The sequence below is a fragment of the Hippopotamus amphibius genome, chromosome 9, assembly GCF_030028045.1.
Source record: "Hippopotamus amphibius kiboko isolate mHipAmp2 chromosome 9, mHipAmp2.hap2, whole genome shotgun sequence".
NCBI classification, from domain to species: Eukaryota; Metazoa; Chordata; class Mammalia; order Artiodactyla; family Hippopotamidae; genus Hippopotamus; species Hippopotamus amphibius.
Genome location: NC_080194.1, coordinates 124,959,164 through 124,977,288, shown reverse-complemented (window position 1 = coordinate 124,977,288; position 18,125 = coordinate 124,959,164). Strand labels below are relative to the sequence as shown.

At 48.8% G+C, this 18,125-nt stretch overlaps 1 protein-coding gene across 1 annotated transcript; it reads left to right on the top strand.

Annotated features, from left to right (window-relative positions):
* Positions 1–1,810: 1,810 nt before the first annotated feature.
* Positions 1,811–11,716, top strand: SEPTIN12 (septin 12). Its single transcript, XM_057749819.1, has 9 exons — positions 1,811–1,991; positions 4,152–4,277; positions 4,360–4,441; positions 5,832–5,969; positions 6,099–6,216; positions 6,312–6,407; positions 10,594–10,690; positions 11,360–11,411; positions 11,497–11,716. The coding sequence occupies exons 1-9, from the start codon at positions 1,829–1,831 to the stop codon at positions 11,714–11,716; spliced, it is 1,092 nt and encodes a 363-aa protein (XP_057605802.1). The 5' UTR covers positions 1,811–1,828.
* Positions 11,717–18,125: the final 6,409 nt, after the last annotated feature.

The window sequence follows — 18,125 nt, the reverse complement described above, 5'->3', positions numbered from 1 at the left end:
TAGAGCCAAAGAGTAGTTGCAACAGAGATCTTATGACTGGCAAAAAAAAATCTATACTATTTGGCCATTTACAGAAAACATTTGCCAACATCTGAGACAGAGGATTGCTTAGGGCTTGCAAACTCAGGTGCCAGGAAACAGGTGAGAAAGAACTAACTGAGTGATATGCACTTGGTATAAGAAACATCTTAGTGGGGCGACATTAAGGAGAGGTGAGGACTATGGCAAACTGGAAAGCTCGTAGCCCATCTAAAGAGGGCAGCTAGGGAGTTCCCTGGTGGTCCAGTGATTAGGATTTGGCGCTTTCACTGCCAGGGCCCTGGTTCAGTCCCTGGTCAGGGAACTAAGATCCTCCAAGCTGCATAGTGTGGACAAAAAATAAATTAATTAAAAAAAAACAAAAAAAAAGAGGGCAGCTTGAGTGAGCTGTAGGCTGGACCCAGCGTTGCCAAGGCTTACAATCTCTAAGATACACCAGAAATTGAGACTTTCATGGGAACAAGAAAAGAGGCCGTAAAGGGTGAGCGTGTGGACACAGATTCCAGCCCTACCACTTCCTCACTGTGTGACCTTGAACCACTCGCTGAACTCCCTCTGATCTGTAAACTGGGGGTACTAACAGCACTTACATCACAGGCTGTGATGATTACTAACAAGTTCATTTCCTAGGGCTCCTAGAACAGTGTCATGCACAGACAAAACACAGGGTATGGTGATAATTTAAACTTTAACCTCTAATATGAGGTTCATTTTTTGTTTAATATTTATTTATTTATTTGGCTGCACCGGGTCTTAGTTGCAGCACACGGGATCTTTGTTGCGGCATGCAGGATCTTTAGTTGCACCATGAGGGGTCTTTTAGTTGCAGCATGCAGGCTCTTAGTTACGGCATGCTAGATCTAATTCCCTGACCAGGGATTGAACCTGAGCCCCCTGCATTGGGAGCACAGAGTCTTAACCACTGGACCACCAGGGAAGTCCCAGGATATGTTGATAATTTAAAATTATGATCCCACAATGGACGGACCAAAGAAAACACATGGATGTTGTGCTTTCTGGCCATGGGTCACAGGTTTGCTTCCACAACAGAGTGGTTAAAGGGCATGAACTTGGAAGCAGAGGGACTGGCTGCAGCCCAGACCTGCCATTTACCAGCTAAGTGACCTTGGGCAAAGGCACTGCCCTGGGGGCCTGGGTTCCTGTCTATAGAACTAGGCTGGGGTCATTGTGAGGGTTACAGGGTAGTGACCCAAAAGGGCCTAGAGGATAGCTTACCTGTTCCGGTCCTTGGCCCCCTGCTGCAGAGGAGCCCCCAGGTAGGGTTACGGGAAGGGGGTGGAGCTCAGATTCTTCAGTTAACTGTCATACTCTCCATTCCCCCTCACCACACAACCAGGGCCTGCCAGGACAGGGCAGCCCCCCAAGGCTTCCACAGGGACCCAAGGGCACCAGGTGCCACATGAGGCCTCTTCTCTTCCTCTCTGTCCCCTGCAGGCCCAGCCCTTCGGTTTCACCAGGCCAGACACACTCTGCTACAGAAGTGTCTGAGTGGGGAGCCTACCTGGGCTGAGGGTGGGGGAGGGACCGATCCCTGGGGCAGGTGCATCTCAGAAAGGGGGTTCAGTCTCCCCTGAGAAGCAGCTCCCCCAGGCACCCCTCACCAAAACCCTGTGGGCAGTGGGGACTCGGGAGGGGATGGGAGTGCCTGGGAGCAGGTCTCAGGAGCCAGGGTTCAGACATGAGAACTCAGGTGGTCCCTCTTTGGAGCCCCAGTGACCCCCTTCTCCCCACCCCACCTGGATGACAGGCATCGTTGTTCTTCGGCCCCATGGACCCCCTGAGGCAGTCCCCCTCCCCCTGCTCGTCACGGGCCTCCAGCCCCAGGACCCCACCCTGCGAGATGCTTGGTTATGTGGGCATCGAGGCCGTGCTGGACCAATTGAAGATCAAGGCCATGAAGATGGGGTTTGAGTTCAACATCATGGTGGTGGGTGAGTGAGGGGCCGGGAGCTCACAGGAGGACAGACCAATGGACAACACCCTGTGGGACTGGATGTATTGCATCTCGGAGCCTCAGTCTCCCCGTCTGTAAAGTGGACCTGATATTCATACCTCACAGGAGGGTTGTAGGTGGAAATCTGGGAAACACTGAATAGTGAAAAGACAAAAATCACTGTGAAGCCCCAGCCAAACCCAAACAGACCAATAAAAGGGGAGGCTGTGTGTGGCAGGAAGTGGGGAACACCCGGACTCAGATCCTGCTCCCAGGTCTTACCCCCTAATGTGTGACCTGGGGCAGGGCCCCTGACCCCTCGCTGCCTCAGTTTCCTCATCTGGCTTAGCACAGTGCCTGGCATCTAGGGGGTTCCCCATGGGTAATTTTATTTAGAATTGCATTCTTATATATGCAAAATTAACGTTGTAGGTCAAAAACTACACTTCTCACAAAATAAATTGGATACAATGGAACATAAAATGTCAGAGTGTGTAGCACCAACTAAGGGCATTATTCTAAGGCGGGGGTACCCAACAGAAATGTCATAAGACGGGAATTCCCTGGCGGCCCAGTGATTAGGACTCCACACTTCCACTTCTGGGGGCCCGAGTTCGATCCCTGGTCAGGGAACTAAGATCCTGCAAGCCGCGTGGCACAGCCAAAAAAAACAAAAAGTCATAGGAGCCATATACATAATTTTAAATTTCCCAGTAGCTTCCTTTAAAAAAGTAAAGAGAAACAGGAGAAATTACTTTTGTCTTTTTTACTTAACCCAATATATTCTAAAAATACTATCATCTCAATATGTAACCCATATAAAACGTTATTCATGAGATCCTTTACGTTTTTTTGTCATATTGAGTCTGCAAAATAGGGTTTGTTTTTTTATACCAACGGCACATCTCAATTCAGATTGGCATATGGCCGTATTGCCGGTGGCAATAGCCAGGTGTAGCTCCCATAGGAGATAGCACAGCCCAAAGGACAATTTCAGTTATAGACACAAAATTGTGTCCTGCCCTTGATGTAGAATTTTCCTACTGCAGGGCGTGGTCCACAGAGTTTGAGAAGCCCCCACAGCAGGAAGAATGGACCATCTACAAGCACAGGCAGTGTGGGGGAATCTCACCAAAAGAAGCCAGACATGAAAGAGCACCTGCTGTGTGATTGCCCAAGTAGAGGGTGGGCAGCTGATGAAGTCAGGAGAGTGGCTGTCCCTGGGGCTGCGTTAGCAGTTACTGAGGGGAGGCAGGAGTGGTCTTGGGTGGAGCTATGTATTCTGTCTCTTGATCTGGTGCTGCATACGTGGGTTGTTAAATTTGTAAAAATGCATTGACCTGCCAATCAACGGATGAATGGATAAACACAGTGTGGTCTGTCCATCTGATGGAATATTATTTAGCCATGAAAAGGTGCTACTTTTGAAAGCTGTGAAAGCATTATGCTGAGCGGGAGCAGCCAGGTACAAAAGGACAAATATTGCATGATTCCATTTACAGGAAGTGTCCAGGGCATTCCATGGCTGTCCAGTGGTTAGGACTCGGAGCTTTCACTGGCGAGGGCCTGGGTTCAATCCTTGGTTGGGAAACTAAGATCCCGCAAGCCACACGGTGTGGCCAAAAGAAAAATGTCCAGAATAAGCAAATCCATAGATAGAAAGCAGGTTAATGGTTGCAGTGGCGGGAGGAGGAATGAGGAGTGAATGCCTAATGGATATAGAGTTTCTTGCTTAGGTGATGAAAATGTTTTGGCGCTGGACAGAGCTGGTGTTTGCACAATATTGTGAATGTACTCAATACCACTGAATTGTACACTTTCACTGGTTAATGTTAATTTTTTATTACGTGAATTTTGCCTCAGTAAAAAATGGGGGAGGACTTCCCTGGTTGTCCAGTGGTTAAAACTCCACGCTTCCACTGCAGGGGGCCCAGGTTCAATCCCTGGTCCGGGAACAAAGATCCCACATGCTCTGCAACGCGGCTAAAAAGAAAAAAAAAATGGGGGAAGGCAGTGAGCTGGAGACTTATGATAATACATGCTTTTCTGTGTTTATGTTATACTTAGAAACAGTTTGCTTTCTAAAACAATTTATTTAAGACTTTCAGAAACATGCCTAATGTGTCCACTATTCTTACTGCCGTGTGGTTACTCGCAGGACAGAGCGGGCTGGGCAAGTCCACCATGGTGAACACGCTCTTCAAGTCCAAGATGTGGAAGTCCGCCATGCCCGGCCTGGGGGTGCCCACGCCCCAGACGCTGCAGCTGCAGTCTGTGACCCACGGTGAGTAAGCTCCCCCTCGCCCCATCCCCACCCCAGCCACCCAGGCCCACCCACTCTCTGCCCCTCCACTCTTACCCTACAGTCATCGAGGAGAATGGTGTGAAGCTTAAGCTGACTGTGACTGACACGCCGGGCTTTGGGGACCAGATCAACAATGACAAGTGGTGGGTCCTGGGGGGAGAGGCGGGGAGAGCAAAGTCCTGGCTGCCCCTGCCCACCCCCCCCCCCAAGTATCTGGGAAACATGCAGGCCTGGAGCCACCTGGCTGTGGCATCTTTGAGGCTCAGTTTAATTTGTCTATACAATACGTGTGCGACCCGCCCTCCTCCCCATCCAAGATCAAGGGGAGTCAAGTAGGTAAAGGTCTTAGCTTGCTGCCTGGAAGCACTCGATAAAAGTTATATGGCAGGGGGTTAGAAGCCTACACTCCAGAGTCAGAACCCCCGGGTTAGACCAATTCCCAGCTGCATAAACTGGGCCTGGCCGCAGAAGCTCTCTGAGTCTCGGCTTCCTCTTTATAACTTGGGGACGACAACACCCCCCTTGCAGAGTTGTTCTAGGCTCTCAAGGAGATGAAAACACACACACACACACACACACACAATCAGGACTGTCTGCACAACTTGTGGGACTCAGTGCAATGAAAATGTGGGGCGCATTCAAAAATTACTAAGAATTGTAAGACCACGCCCACAGAGCATTCAGCCCTGCGTGGGCCCTTGTTGGCTCAGAGCCCCGGGTGCCGGCTGCATCTGCACTCCTGTGAAGCCAGCCCTGCACACAGCGCCTTGCTGAGCACTTACTATGTGCAAGGTCTGTTCCAGACACAGGGATACAGCAACAAACAGAACTGATGAACATCTTTGTCTCCATGGAATGTATATTGTCCTGGGGGTGGGAAGCCAAACAATGAACAAAATTCATCAGTTACGTGGAGAGTGAACCTGAACTCTATCACTGACACAGGACGCTTCTGGGAGTGAAAGGGGGACGGAGCTGTAGTGGGGGTGGGGGGTGAACTTTAAGCAGAGTGATTAAGGAAGACCTCACTGAGAAGGTGACGTTTGGGCAAAGACGTCCAGGAGATGAGAGAATGATCTGTGTGGACCTGCCGGGGAAGAGTGTTGAAGGCAGAGGGTAGCAGGTGGGGCGGAGAGGACAAAAAGGCTCTTTTTGGCTGCAGTGTTGACAATAGATCTGCAGCGGAGGAGGTGGGGGGACCCTTGCAACAACTGGGTGAGTCGCTGGTGGTTTGAATCAGGCTGCGGCAATTTCTCTCCTTTAATGCTCACTCCTTCCCTACGAAGTAGGTGCTCTTATTGTCCCCATTTTATGGAAGAGGAAGCTGAGAATGGCAGGGGTCTCTCTGAAGATGCATGGGAGTGGGTGGAGGGTACTTAGGTGATCAAGGGCCTCAGCTTGTGCGGGACTGAAATTCCTGTGTCCCAGGGAAATGGGGTGATTGGTCATCCTAAGGGGAGAGCACCCAGAGGACCTGGGGAGGTTGAGGGGGGCCCTGAGGAGGTTCTGAGGCTGAGCCGTCTCCCACTCCAGCTGGGACCCCATCCTAGGCTACATCAATCAGCAGTATGAGCAGTACCTGCAGGAGGAGATCCTCATTACCCGCCAGCGACACATCCCCGACACCCGGGTGCACTGCTGTGTGTACTTCGTGCCGCCTACCGGGCACTGGTGAGGTGGCTGAGCCGGAGGGCGGAGGGCCACCTGCATGGGGAGGAGAAGAGGAGGAGGAGGGGCCCCCGGCGTGGGCTTGCACCCACTCATCATATACTCACCGCCGTCGCTGACCCGCCTGAGCAGCCTGCGGCCCCTGGACATTGAGTTCCTGCAGCGGCTCTGCCGGACTGTAAATGTGGTGCCTGTGATCGCCCGGGCTGACAGCCTGACCATTGAGGAGCGAGAGGCCTTCAGGCACAGGGTGATCTGGGTGACTGGGACAAGTCTGGGGTCAGTGGAGGTGTGGAAGGGGCAGAATGCACAGGTGGGCTGAGGTCACCTGTGTGTGGTCTGCAGATCCAGGATAACCTGAAGACTCACGGCATCGAGGTGTATCCACAGAAGTGCTTTGACGAGGACATCAATGACAAGATCCTCAATAGCAAGATCCGGGTAGGAGGCCATGGGAGGTGGAAGGCTGGTGAGACCAATGTTGGGTGATGTGTTTTCCACTAATCCTTTCCATCGGAAGATTTGTCTCTCTCTGCAGCTTGGGGAAAGTTCATACATTTCTAGCAGGTATGAATCTCCATTCATTCACAGACTCAAGGTGAGCAAGAAACAGGTCATATCAACAACCCCCAGAATGGGAGAAAATGTTTGCAAATGATATGTCTGATAAGAAACTTGTATCTTGAATATACAAATCGATAATAAAAGACAAGTGACCCAAGTTAAAAACGGGCAAAGAATTTGCATAGACATTCCCCAAAGAATTTACACAGATGGTCAATAAAGATATGAAAAAGTGTTCAACCTCATCAGTCATGAGGGAAATGCAAATCAAAACCACAATAAGATACCTCTTCACACGCAGTAGGGTGGTTATTATCAAAGTGACAGACAGTGACAAGTGTTGATGAGGCTGTGGAGAAATCGGAACTTTCCCACACTGCTTGTGGAAGTGTCAAATGGTGCAGCCACTTTGGAAAACAGTCTGGCAGTTCCTCAAATGTTAAACACTAAGTTACCATATGACCCAACAATTCCACTCCCAAAAGAAATGGAAACCTACGTTGACATAAAAAACTCATACACAAATGTTCATAGCAGAATTATTTGTAATAGCCAAAAAGTGGAAACACTCCAAATGTCCATTAACTTGTGAATGGATAAACTAATATGGTCTAGCCGTACAAGGGACTATTACCTAGCCATAAAAAGGAATAAGGTTCTGATAGATCCTACAACATGGATAAAACTTGAAAATGTGATGCTAAGTGAAAGAAGCCAGACACAGAAGGCCGAAGATTATATGACTCCATTACATGAAATGTCCAGAATAGGTAAATCTATAGAGATAGAAAATAGATGCATGGTTGCCAGGGGCTGGGAGGCTTAGGGGGAAATGGGAAGTGACTGCTAAAGGGTATGGGCTTTCATTTTGGGGTGATGAAAGTGCTCTAGAATTAGATTGTGGTGATGGTTGTACAATCTTGTGAGGATACTGAAAACACTGAAATGTACCTCTAAAAGGGTGAATTTTAAGGTGTATAAATTATACTCAATAAAGTTGAAAGAGAGAGAGAGGGAGGGAGGGAGAGAGAGAGAAAGAAAAAGAAAGAGAGAGAGAAAGGAAGGAAGGAAGGAAGGAAGAGAAAGAAAGAAAGGAGAGAAAGAAAGAAAAAGAAAGAAAGAAAGAAAGAAAGAAAGAAAGAAAGAAAGAAAGAAAGAAAGAAAGGGAAAGAAAGAAAGAAAGAAAGAAAGAAAGAAAGAAAGAAAGAAAGAAAGAAAGAAAGAAAGAAAGAAAGAAAGAAAGAAAGAAAGGAAGGAAAAGAAAGAAAGAAAAAGAAAGAAAGAAGGAGAGAGGGAGGGAAGAAGGAAGGAAGGAAGGAAGGAAGGAAGGAAGGAAACAGGGAGGATGGGAGAGAGGGAGGAAGGGAAAGAAAGAAAAACGAAATAGCTCACATCTTCATTATCTCTGAATCAACTGAATTTCACATCCAAGCCCCTGTCTTCCTGTCCTTGTGGTACATTCAATGTCAGTCTGTCTAGATCCTGCAAAGCACCTGGCTGAGGCCCAGGATTCTTCACCCATAAACAGCTGGCCTCCACCCCCTCCCCCAGGGAACCTGTTAACCTACACAGCACTTTTGCTTGGATTAGAAGAAAGCAGTAGCTTCCTTCATAAGACAGAGCCTGCATGGGATTTCAGCCCTACACAGCCTCATGGCAGATTGCCTTTGTGCAGTGCACAAACTGCACATCTGTACACGGAAGCCCTGCTTCCTGTCTGGCACCCAATTTCTCCACACATTCCCTCTTTCCCCTCCCCGCTGGAACAATGAACAGTATTTCCTGTGAAAGATTCAAAGAGCCTTGACCCTCTGCTTTCTGTCCTGGGACTGGCAAAGACAGCAGCCTGGTCACAGCTGGAACAGAGATGGGGGAAATAAAGGAGAATGTATTCAAATTAACCTCTCAATAAACCATCCAGACATGCAACATTTATTGAAGGTTGAATACGGGCCGGTGCATAATAAGTGTGCAAGAGATAGTTATTATTATTAGCATCAATTTATTCCCCACCACAACCTAATTCTTAGAAAGAAAAACAAACCCACATGCAGCACTTGGGAGTTTAATCTCCATTTCCATAAATAACTAGAATTTACAACAGGGCTTAGCAAAAAATTTTTTGTGTGAAGGGCCAGAGGATGGTAAGTATTTTAGACTTTGTTGCAATTATTCAACTCTGCTGTGGTAGCATGAAAGCAACATAGACAAGAATAAAGGAATGGCCAGGGCTGTATGCCAATGAACTTGACTGCTTTGGCCCAGGAGCCATAGGTTGCCAGCCCCTGGTTTACAGAATTCTCTCTCTCTCTTTTTTTTTTTTAAATTTTTTGGCCATGCCTTTCAACCTGTGGGATCTTCCCCGACCATGGATCAAACCCACACCCCCTGTAGTGGAAGGGCGGAGTCTTGACCACTGGGCCACTAGGGAAGTCCTCTCTCTCTTTTTTAAAATGTATTTTATTGAAGTATAGTTGATTTACAATGTTGTGCTAGTTTCTGGTGTACAGCAAAGTGATTCAGTTATACATACATACAGGGGTCCCCAACCCCAGGTGCTTGGCTTGTCAGGAGCCGGGCTGCACAGCAGGAGGTGAGCAGCAGGGCAAGGGAGGGAAGCTTCATCTGCTGCCCCCATCACTCCCCATCGCTGGCATTACCAGCTGAACCATCCCCCCCACCCCTTGTCCATGGGAGAATTATCTTCCACAAAACGGGTCCGTGGTGCCAAAAAGCTTGGGGACTGCTGCATATATATACATATATATTCTTTTTCATATTCTTTTCCATTATGGTTTATTACAGGATATTGAACATAGTTCCCTGTGCTACACAGTAGGACCTTGTTGTTTATCGAGTCTATATGTAATAGTTTGTATCTGCAAATCCCAAACTCCCAGTCCATCCCTCCCCCATCCCCCATCCCCCTTGGCAACCACAAGTCTGTTCTCTGTCTGTGAGTCTGTTTCTGTTTCATAGATAGGTTCATTTATATCATATTTTAGATTCCCACATATAAGTGATATCATATGTTATTTGCCATTCTCTTCCTGACTTACTTCACTTATTATGATAATCTATAGGTCCATCCATGTTGCTACAAATAGCATTATTTCATTCTTTTTTATGGCTGAGTAATATTTCATTGTGTGTATGTATGTATATGTATGTATATATACATACATACACATACACACACATCTTTTTTTCTTAATAAATTTATTTATTTATTTATTTATTGGCTGCACTGGGTCTTCGTTGTACTCTTCGTAGCGCGCTTCTCATTGTGGTGGCTTCTCTTTTTCCGGAGCATGGGCTCTAGGTGAGCGGGCTCAGTAGTTGCGGCATGTGGGCTCGGTAGCTGTGGCTCATGGGCTGTAGAGCACAGGCTCAGCAGTTGTGGCGCACGGTTTTAGTTGCTTCGCGGCATGGGCTTAGTTGCTCCATGGCATGTGGGATCTTCCCGGACCAGGGCTCGAACCCATGTCCCCTGCATTGGCAGGCAGATTCTTAACCACTGTGCCACCAGGGAAGTCCTGACAGCATATCTTCTTTATCCATTTATCTGTCGATAGACATTTAGGTTATTTCCATGTCTTCGCTATTGTAAATAGTGCTGCTATGAATATAGGGGTGCATGTATCTTTTCTAATTATAGTACAAAATTATCTCTTTTAACCCTTATGATAATGGTTGAAGGTGATTGCCTTTCCTGTTTCACAGGTAAGAGACTGGACATGAGCAGGATTATATCATTAATGTAGCTCTGAGTAACACTTGGTTTCCAAGACCTGTTCTGCTAACCCTTTCATCATACTAAGCCCAAAAGTATGCTTCCCAAACATTCACGGAGCCCTGTGTCAGTACTATCATGACTCCCATTTTACAGATGAGAAAACCGAGGCACTGATAAGACTTTGTGTCTTCTGACTTCAGATATCTGTACTCCTTCTACCAGTTTCTCTCCCCACAAAGGACAGCATCCTGCAGGTTCCTACCTCAATGTCTTCTCTCTCCACTTCCCCAGTGGGGCTAACTTTTTGGTCTGGTCCCTTCCCCACAGGAACGGATCCCCTTCGCTGTGGTCGGGGCTGACCGAGAGCACATTGTGAATGGGAGGTGTGTCCTGGGCCGAAAGACAAAGTGGGGCATCATTGAAGGTCAGTGCAGAGGCCCTGGGGGAGCTCAGGGGAGAACAGGTTGAAAAGCAGGGTTGCCTTCCTTACACTCACCACAGAGCCTGGCACAGGAAACAGACAGACCTGGGATCAAGTTCCTTTGTGCAGCTGGGAGGCCCTGGGCAAGTTACCTGACTCTCTGGGCTTCAGTTTCCTCACAGTTGAATAGTATCATTGTAACGTCAACTTCATAGGGTGGTTGGAGGGGGCAGAGCCAGTGTTTTGCATGATACCTAGCACCCAGGAGGCGCCCTATTCATTCACCAGGATTGATTGTGGGCCTACTATGTGCCGGGCACACTAAGTGCAGTTCCTGAAGGGATGCAGTGAAAACAGGACCAATAAGGTCCCCGTGCCCACAGAGCTGACCAGACAAGGACAGGTGGGAGAAGCACAGTGAAAGAAATGTGTGGGGTGGGAGGGGGTACCTGAGGGAGCAGAGGAAGGCCCTGCTCATTCAATAACTGTTTCTAGGAGCCAGCTGTACCAGGGGCTGGGACACAGCCATGAATGAATGTATGAATGAATGAACGAACGAATGAACGGGAGGTGGGCTAACACAGGGAGAAATGTGGGGAAGGGTGGGCGGTGGCAGGGGGTGTGCAGCATACAGCAGGCGCTTACTCAGGGGCTCGGTGCCGTGTCTTGCAGTGGAGAACATGGCTCACTGTGAGTTCCCCCTCCTGAGAGACCTGCTCATCCGGTGAGCATGTGGAGAGCCCGGGGGGGCTGCGGGGGCCGCCTAGGACGCCGTGGCCAGTCCTGCTGACCTGCCACCCATTTCCCAGCTCCCACCTCCAAGACCTGAAGGACATCACCCACAACGTCCACTACGAGAACTACCGCATCTTCAGACTGAATGAAAGCCACGTGCTGCCCCAAGGGCCTGGCTGGGTGAACCTGGCCCCCGCCCCAGCCTCCATCCCCGCCCCTGCCAGCCCCCGGGCCAGCCCTGGACCCCCAAAGGTCTGCCGGTGGGCCCAGGACAACTCAGACGAGGAATGCTAAGAAACCACCGGTGCACCCCAGGCCTGCAGGGCTCCTCAGGTGCTGGGCAGCCCCCCAACACGCACCTGTGTACTAGAGCATGTATTAAAGGTGGACATTGCTTTTTATGAAAAGCTGTGCTTTGAAAACAAATGTTTGTAAATGACTTCTTTGAGCTATCCTCAAATAAAAGTATGGTTCTTTTAAAAATAAGTGTGAGAGGGCTTCCTAGGTGACGCAGTGGTTAAGAATCCGCCTGCCAACGCGGGGGACACGGGTTCCAGCCCTGCTCCAGGAAGATCCCACATGCCGCGGAGCAACTAAGCCTGTGTGCCACAACTACTGAGCCTGCGCTTTAGAGCCCGTGAGTCACAACTATTGAGCCCATGTGCTGCAACTACTGAAGCCCACGCACCTAGAGCCCATGCTCCGCAACAAGAGAAGCCACAGCAATGAGGAGCCCGCGCACCACAACGAAGAGTAGCCCCCACTCATTGCAACCAAAGAAAGCCTGTGCACAGCAAAAAAAGACCCAACACAGCCAATCAAATAAATAAATAAATAAATAAGTGTGAGACCCCCAGGCCCTCAAGAGCCCAGGCCCTCAAGAGTCTGGAAGACGTGGGAGGGCCTGCCTTGGACGACCAGCCCCTTCTATTCCAGAACCAGAGTCAAGTTCCAGATCAGGCTCTGCTGTCCGCCCCAAACCCTCCCTCCTGTACAGGGTATTGTAAACACTTAAAACTCCTCATTTTGCCATCTTCCCCAAACTCTGTGCCCCTCGCTCCTGACTTCCTTTTTGCCCTGCCCTGGTAGACCAGAATCGTTACAAAACAGCTCCAACTTTAGATTCCGGTGAAGCTGATGTGAAAATCTCCACCTTGCCACTGACCTTGTGTGATGTGACTTTGGGCAAGTCACTTACTCTTGTGGGCCTCAGTTTCCTCACCTATAAAATGAGGATGACACCACTGCTCCCACAGTGTTGTTGTGCAGACAAAACAGAGTGATTCAGGGAATGTGCCTACCACTCCTGGAGAAACAGCTCTCAGAGATGATGGGAACAGCAGAGAACATGGGTCCAGGGAGAGGCTGTGCTCACAGGGTGTATGAGCACTTCCCAGGACTCTCCGGAACCCTCGAAAGGAAATGGACTTCATGGAAGCTCACATGGTACACCCGAACTCCCCTAGGGCACGAGCAGGTGGTGAGAATTCAGTAAGTGACCAGGGGGAGCAGCAGTGGTATCCCAGCTGCCGGCCTGCACGCTCTTTTCTTTTTTGGGGGGAGGGGGGGAGACGGGTATTCCAGGGACAGTTGGTCCTGTTCTCTGCTGATGACCTTACCTCCAGTTCTGGAAGTGCTTGCCACGCTGGCAGTGATGCTGCAGCCTGTGCTTGGCACAGACTCAGTTGTGTAGCCAGTAACGCATGTACACAGATTTCTTCTGCATTTCCTGACCTGGATCAGCTGGGTGAGGGTGGAGGCCTCAGCTGACACATCTTGGGATTCCCCAGGCTCAGCAAGCACAGATTACAAGTCCAGCTCTGCCCCTTTTTAACTGCAGGACTTCAGGGCTTTAGACAAGTCACCTGACATCCCGGAATCTACTTCCTCCTGCGGAGGACAGGGACAGCACCACCAACCTCCTACCTCCGGGTGTGTGAAAGACAAGCCTGTTCACAGATGTCCAGGTCCCATAAGGAGCCATTTTTCTAATCATTTTGTTCTGTTTTGTAGGCATGGGGGGGGGGTTTCCTTTGTGCGGTACACTAAGGTTCATGTCATAATGATACAGTCATCATATTAACTGACAATAGTGGGCATTTTTTTTGGCCCCGCCCTGTGACATGTGGGACTTTAGTTCCCCAACCAGGGATCGAACCTGTGGCCCCTGCATTGGGAGCGTGGCGTCTTAACCACTGGACCACTGGGAAGTCCCAATAATGGGCATTTTTTAAAATGGGGAATCACAAAATGAATTCCCATGTACCTGGTACAATAAAACTGTCACCCGGTTTCACGGACAGGAATGTTCATAGCAGCTTAATTGATGACAGCCCATAACCAGAAACTGCAAATGTTGGGTGACAGGTGAGTGGATAAGTTATGGTAGAGTCACACAATGGACTGCTCCTGGGCAATAAAAACGAACTTACTACTGATAAACACAACAGCATGGGTGGGTCTCCCAGACATAACGGAGAGTGAAAGAAGCCAGATAGCGAAGAGAACACACTCCGTGGATGCCCTTTCACAGAGTTCAGGAACAGGAAAAAAATCAAATGAAGGTGATGGAAATTAAATCTGTGCTTTTGGACAAAGGCTGGGCATACCGACTGGGGAGGGGCAAAAGGAAGCCTTCCACAAATTGAAAATGACCTATATTTTTATCTGGGCTGGGTTACACAGCTGTCCAGCTTTATAAGGCTCTGAGCCACATTCTTAGGATTTGTGCATGTTACTGTAGCTGTTATACTGCAAGTAAAAATCTTGGATGGTGAAGAGAGTTTTTAAAAAATTAAAATACAAACAGTATACAACCAATAATGCCTGCTTAAAAATTAGCACTGCAATTATTTAAAATTATTTATGAGAACATTTGCTGGTTTTCAATATTTCAAGAATACAAAGCCCCATAACGGCTATTTTGTAGTTGTTGCTGTTACAAAAGCACATTAAAACTTGCAGTTTGGGGAGTTCCCTGGTGGTCTAGTTGTTAGGACTTCATACTTCCACTGCAGGGGGCGCAGGTTTAATTCCTGGTCGGAGAACTAAGATCCCACATGCCCTGTGGCAAAAAATTAAATAAAAATTAAAAAACAAAACAAAAGAAGACAAAGAAAAACCTTGCAGGTTTGGGAGTTCCCTGGTGGTCTAGTGGTTAGGATTCGGTACATTCACTGCCATGGCCCAGGTTCAATGCCTCGTCAGGGAACTGAGATCCCACAAGCCGCGCAGAGCAGCCAAAATAAAAAAACAAATAAAAATTTGCTGTTTATGCCCCTTGCACTTTTCCCCCATCACATCTCTCTCCAACTCCTGCATCTACTGCCATGGGTAATCATCATTCTTAATTAGGTGTTTATCCAAATCCCATGTTTCTTTACACTTCTACCACATATGTATATATCCCTAAATCATACATAGCATTATTCTGTGTTCTGATAATTTATGGAAATGGCTTCATTCTGCCACTTGCCTTTTTTTTTTTTTTTTGGCTGCATTTTTGGGTCTTTGTTGTTGCGTGTGGGCTTTCTCTAGTTGCAGCAAGCGGGAGCTACTCTTCCTTGTGGTGCGCAGGCTTCTCATTGAGGTCGCTTTTCTTGTTGTGGAGCATGGGCTCTAGCGCGGGCTTCAGCAGTTGTGGCACATGGGCTCAGGAGTTGTGGCTTGCGGGCTCTAGAGCACAGGCTCAGTAGTTGTGGTGCACAGGCTTAGTTGCTCCGCAGCATGTGGGATCCTCCCGGACCAGGGCTCGAACCTGTGTCCCCCGCGTTGGCAGGCGGATTCTTAACCACTGCGCCACCAGGGACGTCCTTGCCACTCGCTTTTTTGCTCAACATAATCTCTGTGAGATTTATCCCTCCATCATTCTGTTGATCCACACTGAGATTGTTTTTAGGTTTTATCATTACATACAACACTGCTCGGAACACAGAAGCAGTCTTTATTATTTACCAAATTAGCATATATTAAGCCTTTATTGTGTCAGGCATGCTATTGCTTCCTGAAATCACAACAGCACCCATCCCAGGTGTTACTATCCTTACTTTACTAATGTGTTATTCTTGCCTTCTCCCTCCTTCACCCCAACCCAATCACCCCCAGGGCCCTGCGGATTCTGCTTCAGGAATCTGGGTCAGATCTTCCCTCGGTGACTACCACCATCACTAGTAAACTCCGGACCCCAGGAGCTTCCAACTGGTTTCACTGCTCCCCTCCGGTCTCCCTGAGATGTGTATTCCACAAACCTTCCTCTCCTATCAGGACACTATCCTGCTTAAAACCCCAAACTCTATTGTCCCCCCCCCCCCCCCCCCCCGCCCCGTGCTCTTAGGATATAATCCTCAAGCGTCACTGGAGCCTCCGAGGCTCTCCTGCTTGGTCCCACCTCCCCAGCCTCCGTCTCCCAAAGCTTGGCCCCCTTGCTCGCGGTCGCAGCCTTTGGGGCAGAAGAGGCACCGGGGCCACAGTGGTCTCCTGTCACGCAAATGCACCCCGATCTCTCGGGCCTCAGGACCTTCACACCTGTGGTTTCTTCTGTGTGGACCCTTCTCCCTCAGTTCTCCAGGCTCACTCTCAGCTACCTCCGCTCAACTGTCACTTCCATCCTGAGAGGGTTAGGTCCCCTCTTCTCTACCGCTTCGACAGCATTTACCAAAGAGGTGACTAAACAATTATTTGTGCAATTATTTGCCCACTGTATGCCTCTTTTGGTAGAATGTAAGTTCCATGAAAGAAAACACTTGCTTACCACCGCCGAAACCCCAGGCCTAGCAGAGCTGGCAGATGGGGTCGTTCATATGTGGCTTTAAAAAAATGTATGAACGGATGAAAGGGTTTTGAACGAGTTAATGTCCCCCATTTACAGATGTTGAAACTGAGGCTTACAGCACGCAAGGGACTGGCCCGTGGCACCCAGAGGCTGATGTCCCTTCTCCCCAGCCCCTTGTAGGGCCACCTCCAGGAGAGACCCTCAAGGCAGCGCGGTACCGCCCCGTCCCAGGGAGTCCCCTCGACACCCTCCAGTCGGGCGCGGCGCAGGGCACGCTGGGAAGTGTAGTCCGGCCCGCCTCCCGGTTGCGGCGCCCGCGACTTCCGCTTCCGGCGGGCTCAGTCCTCGCGCGAGGCTTTGGGAAAGACGCGTGAAGCGACTGCGGGTGTTAGATCTTGGTCTGTGTCGCTGCGCTCCTGACGCCGGCCTTGATTGGGGGTTTACCGTGTGCGGCGTGCGGCTGCTCGCCTTAGTTGTGGGCTAGGGGCTTCTTCCCTGGCGCGGAGGTTAAAACTCTGGGCGGGGAGGTGAGTTGCGCGCGGTCGCAGCCTTTGGGGCAGAGGCGGCACTCGAACCTTGACTGCCTCCCCTTCCTGGCCTCCGTTGACGGTGGGGTCCCGGAGCACTTTCAATCAAAGGACAAGGAGAGAGTCAAGTGTAGCCAGCTGAGTCAGGCCTTAGGCTGTCTGCGGTATTATTACGGGCTAGAGTGGATTAACCCCGGATTTAGGAGCTGGAGGTCTGGAATCAAAATTTTGGGTTCCCAGTGAAGTGAATCAGAAAGAGAAAAACAAATATCGTATATTAACATATATATGCGGAATCTAGGAAAATGGTACAGATCAACTGGATTGCAAGGCGGAAATAGAGACGCAGATGTAGAGAACAAACATTTGGACGCCATGAGGGGAAGGGGGTGGGGGGGGGAGTTGGGGTGGGATGAATCCGGAGATTGGGATTGCCATGTATACATTACTAATAAGAAAAACAATATCAAATTGCACTCTTTAAATATATGCAGTTTATTGTATGTCAATTATGTCTCAAATATTCTTTAAAAAAATACATAAGTCCCAAATTTCACAACTTAAAAAAAATTTGTGTTCCAATGATGAGGAAATTGAAACTTCCATACTTGTAATTGCTTACTCTCTATCTTGCAAAGGCCTGCTCGCCACTCTCAGTTAAACAGTAAAATGAATTACTAAGAGTGATCAGATAAGGGAAGAATGTCTAGCTCTCAGGCACCCACCCCAAGCCTTTGTTTGAGACCCTTTGCTGCACATAGACTTGTTAAGTGACCTAACTTCAACCTGCAACCAATGTGAGAATGCAAATTGGGACCTTAGTCCTGATAGGAATGGAATGTCCTACAAGTTCCTGTTAGGACCCCCTACTATGTGTGTAACCCATGGCAACTCCCGCGCTTTGTAACTGCCCGTGACCTATAGTAATTTGTAGCCAATCCGTTTGTACCAATTATAGCTGTATGTTTTAACCTACATAAGGAGAAGACTCCCCTGAAACGGGGCCCCAGAATTTTGGAGCGTTAGCTCGTCTGGGTCCGCCGGCTCAATAAACCTGAGTTCTCCAACTCTCTGAGTGTTGTGCTTGGTTTCTCGTGGGATCAGTTCTTTTCTGCAACACCAATCCCACTGCTGTCTCTGGTTAGCCATATGATCCTACATGGGTTTAATACCTAAAACTCTTGGAGCTTTAGGGGGGGTTTTGTTTTTATTTTTTGTTTGTTTGTTTTTTTAACCTGTGGAGTTATAGTACCTCTGGCGTTACTAAATTAGGAACAAACAGAGTGCCAGTGCCCATCACCTGGTGCTCAGAAATTGGTGGCCATTGTTATTATTGTATCAGGAAGAAGCAGGTAGGACAAGGAGTTGGGGTTGGAAGTTGTTGGGGTCTTGAGGAGGGAAGGCT

What these genes read in the sequence shown, in the direction of transcription:
- SEPTIN12 (XM_057749819.1), top strand. Translation starts at nt 1,829, where the DNA reads ATGGACCCCCTGAGGCAGTCCCCCTCCCCCTGCTCGTCACGGGCCTCC. An exon ending in GTTCAACATCATGGTGGTGG is followed by an intron (nt 1,992 to 4,151) that starts GTGAGTGAGGGG and finishes GGTTACTCGCAG; the next exon opens with GACAGAGCGGGCTGGGCAAG. An exon ending in GCTGCAGTCTGTGACCCACG is followed by an intron (nt 4,278 to 4,359) that starts GTGAGTAAGCTC and finishes CTTACCCTACAG; the next exon opens with TCATCGAGGAGAATGGTGTG.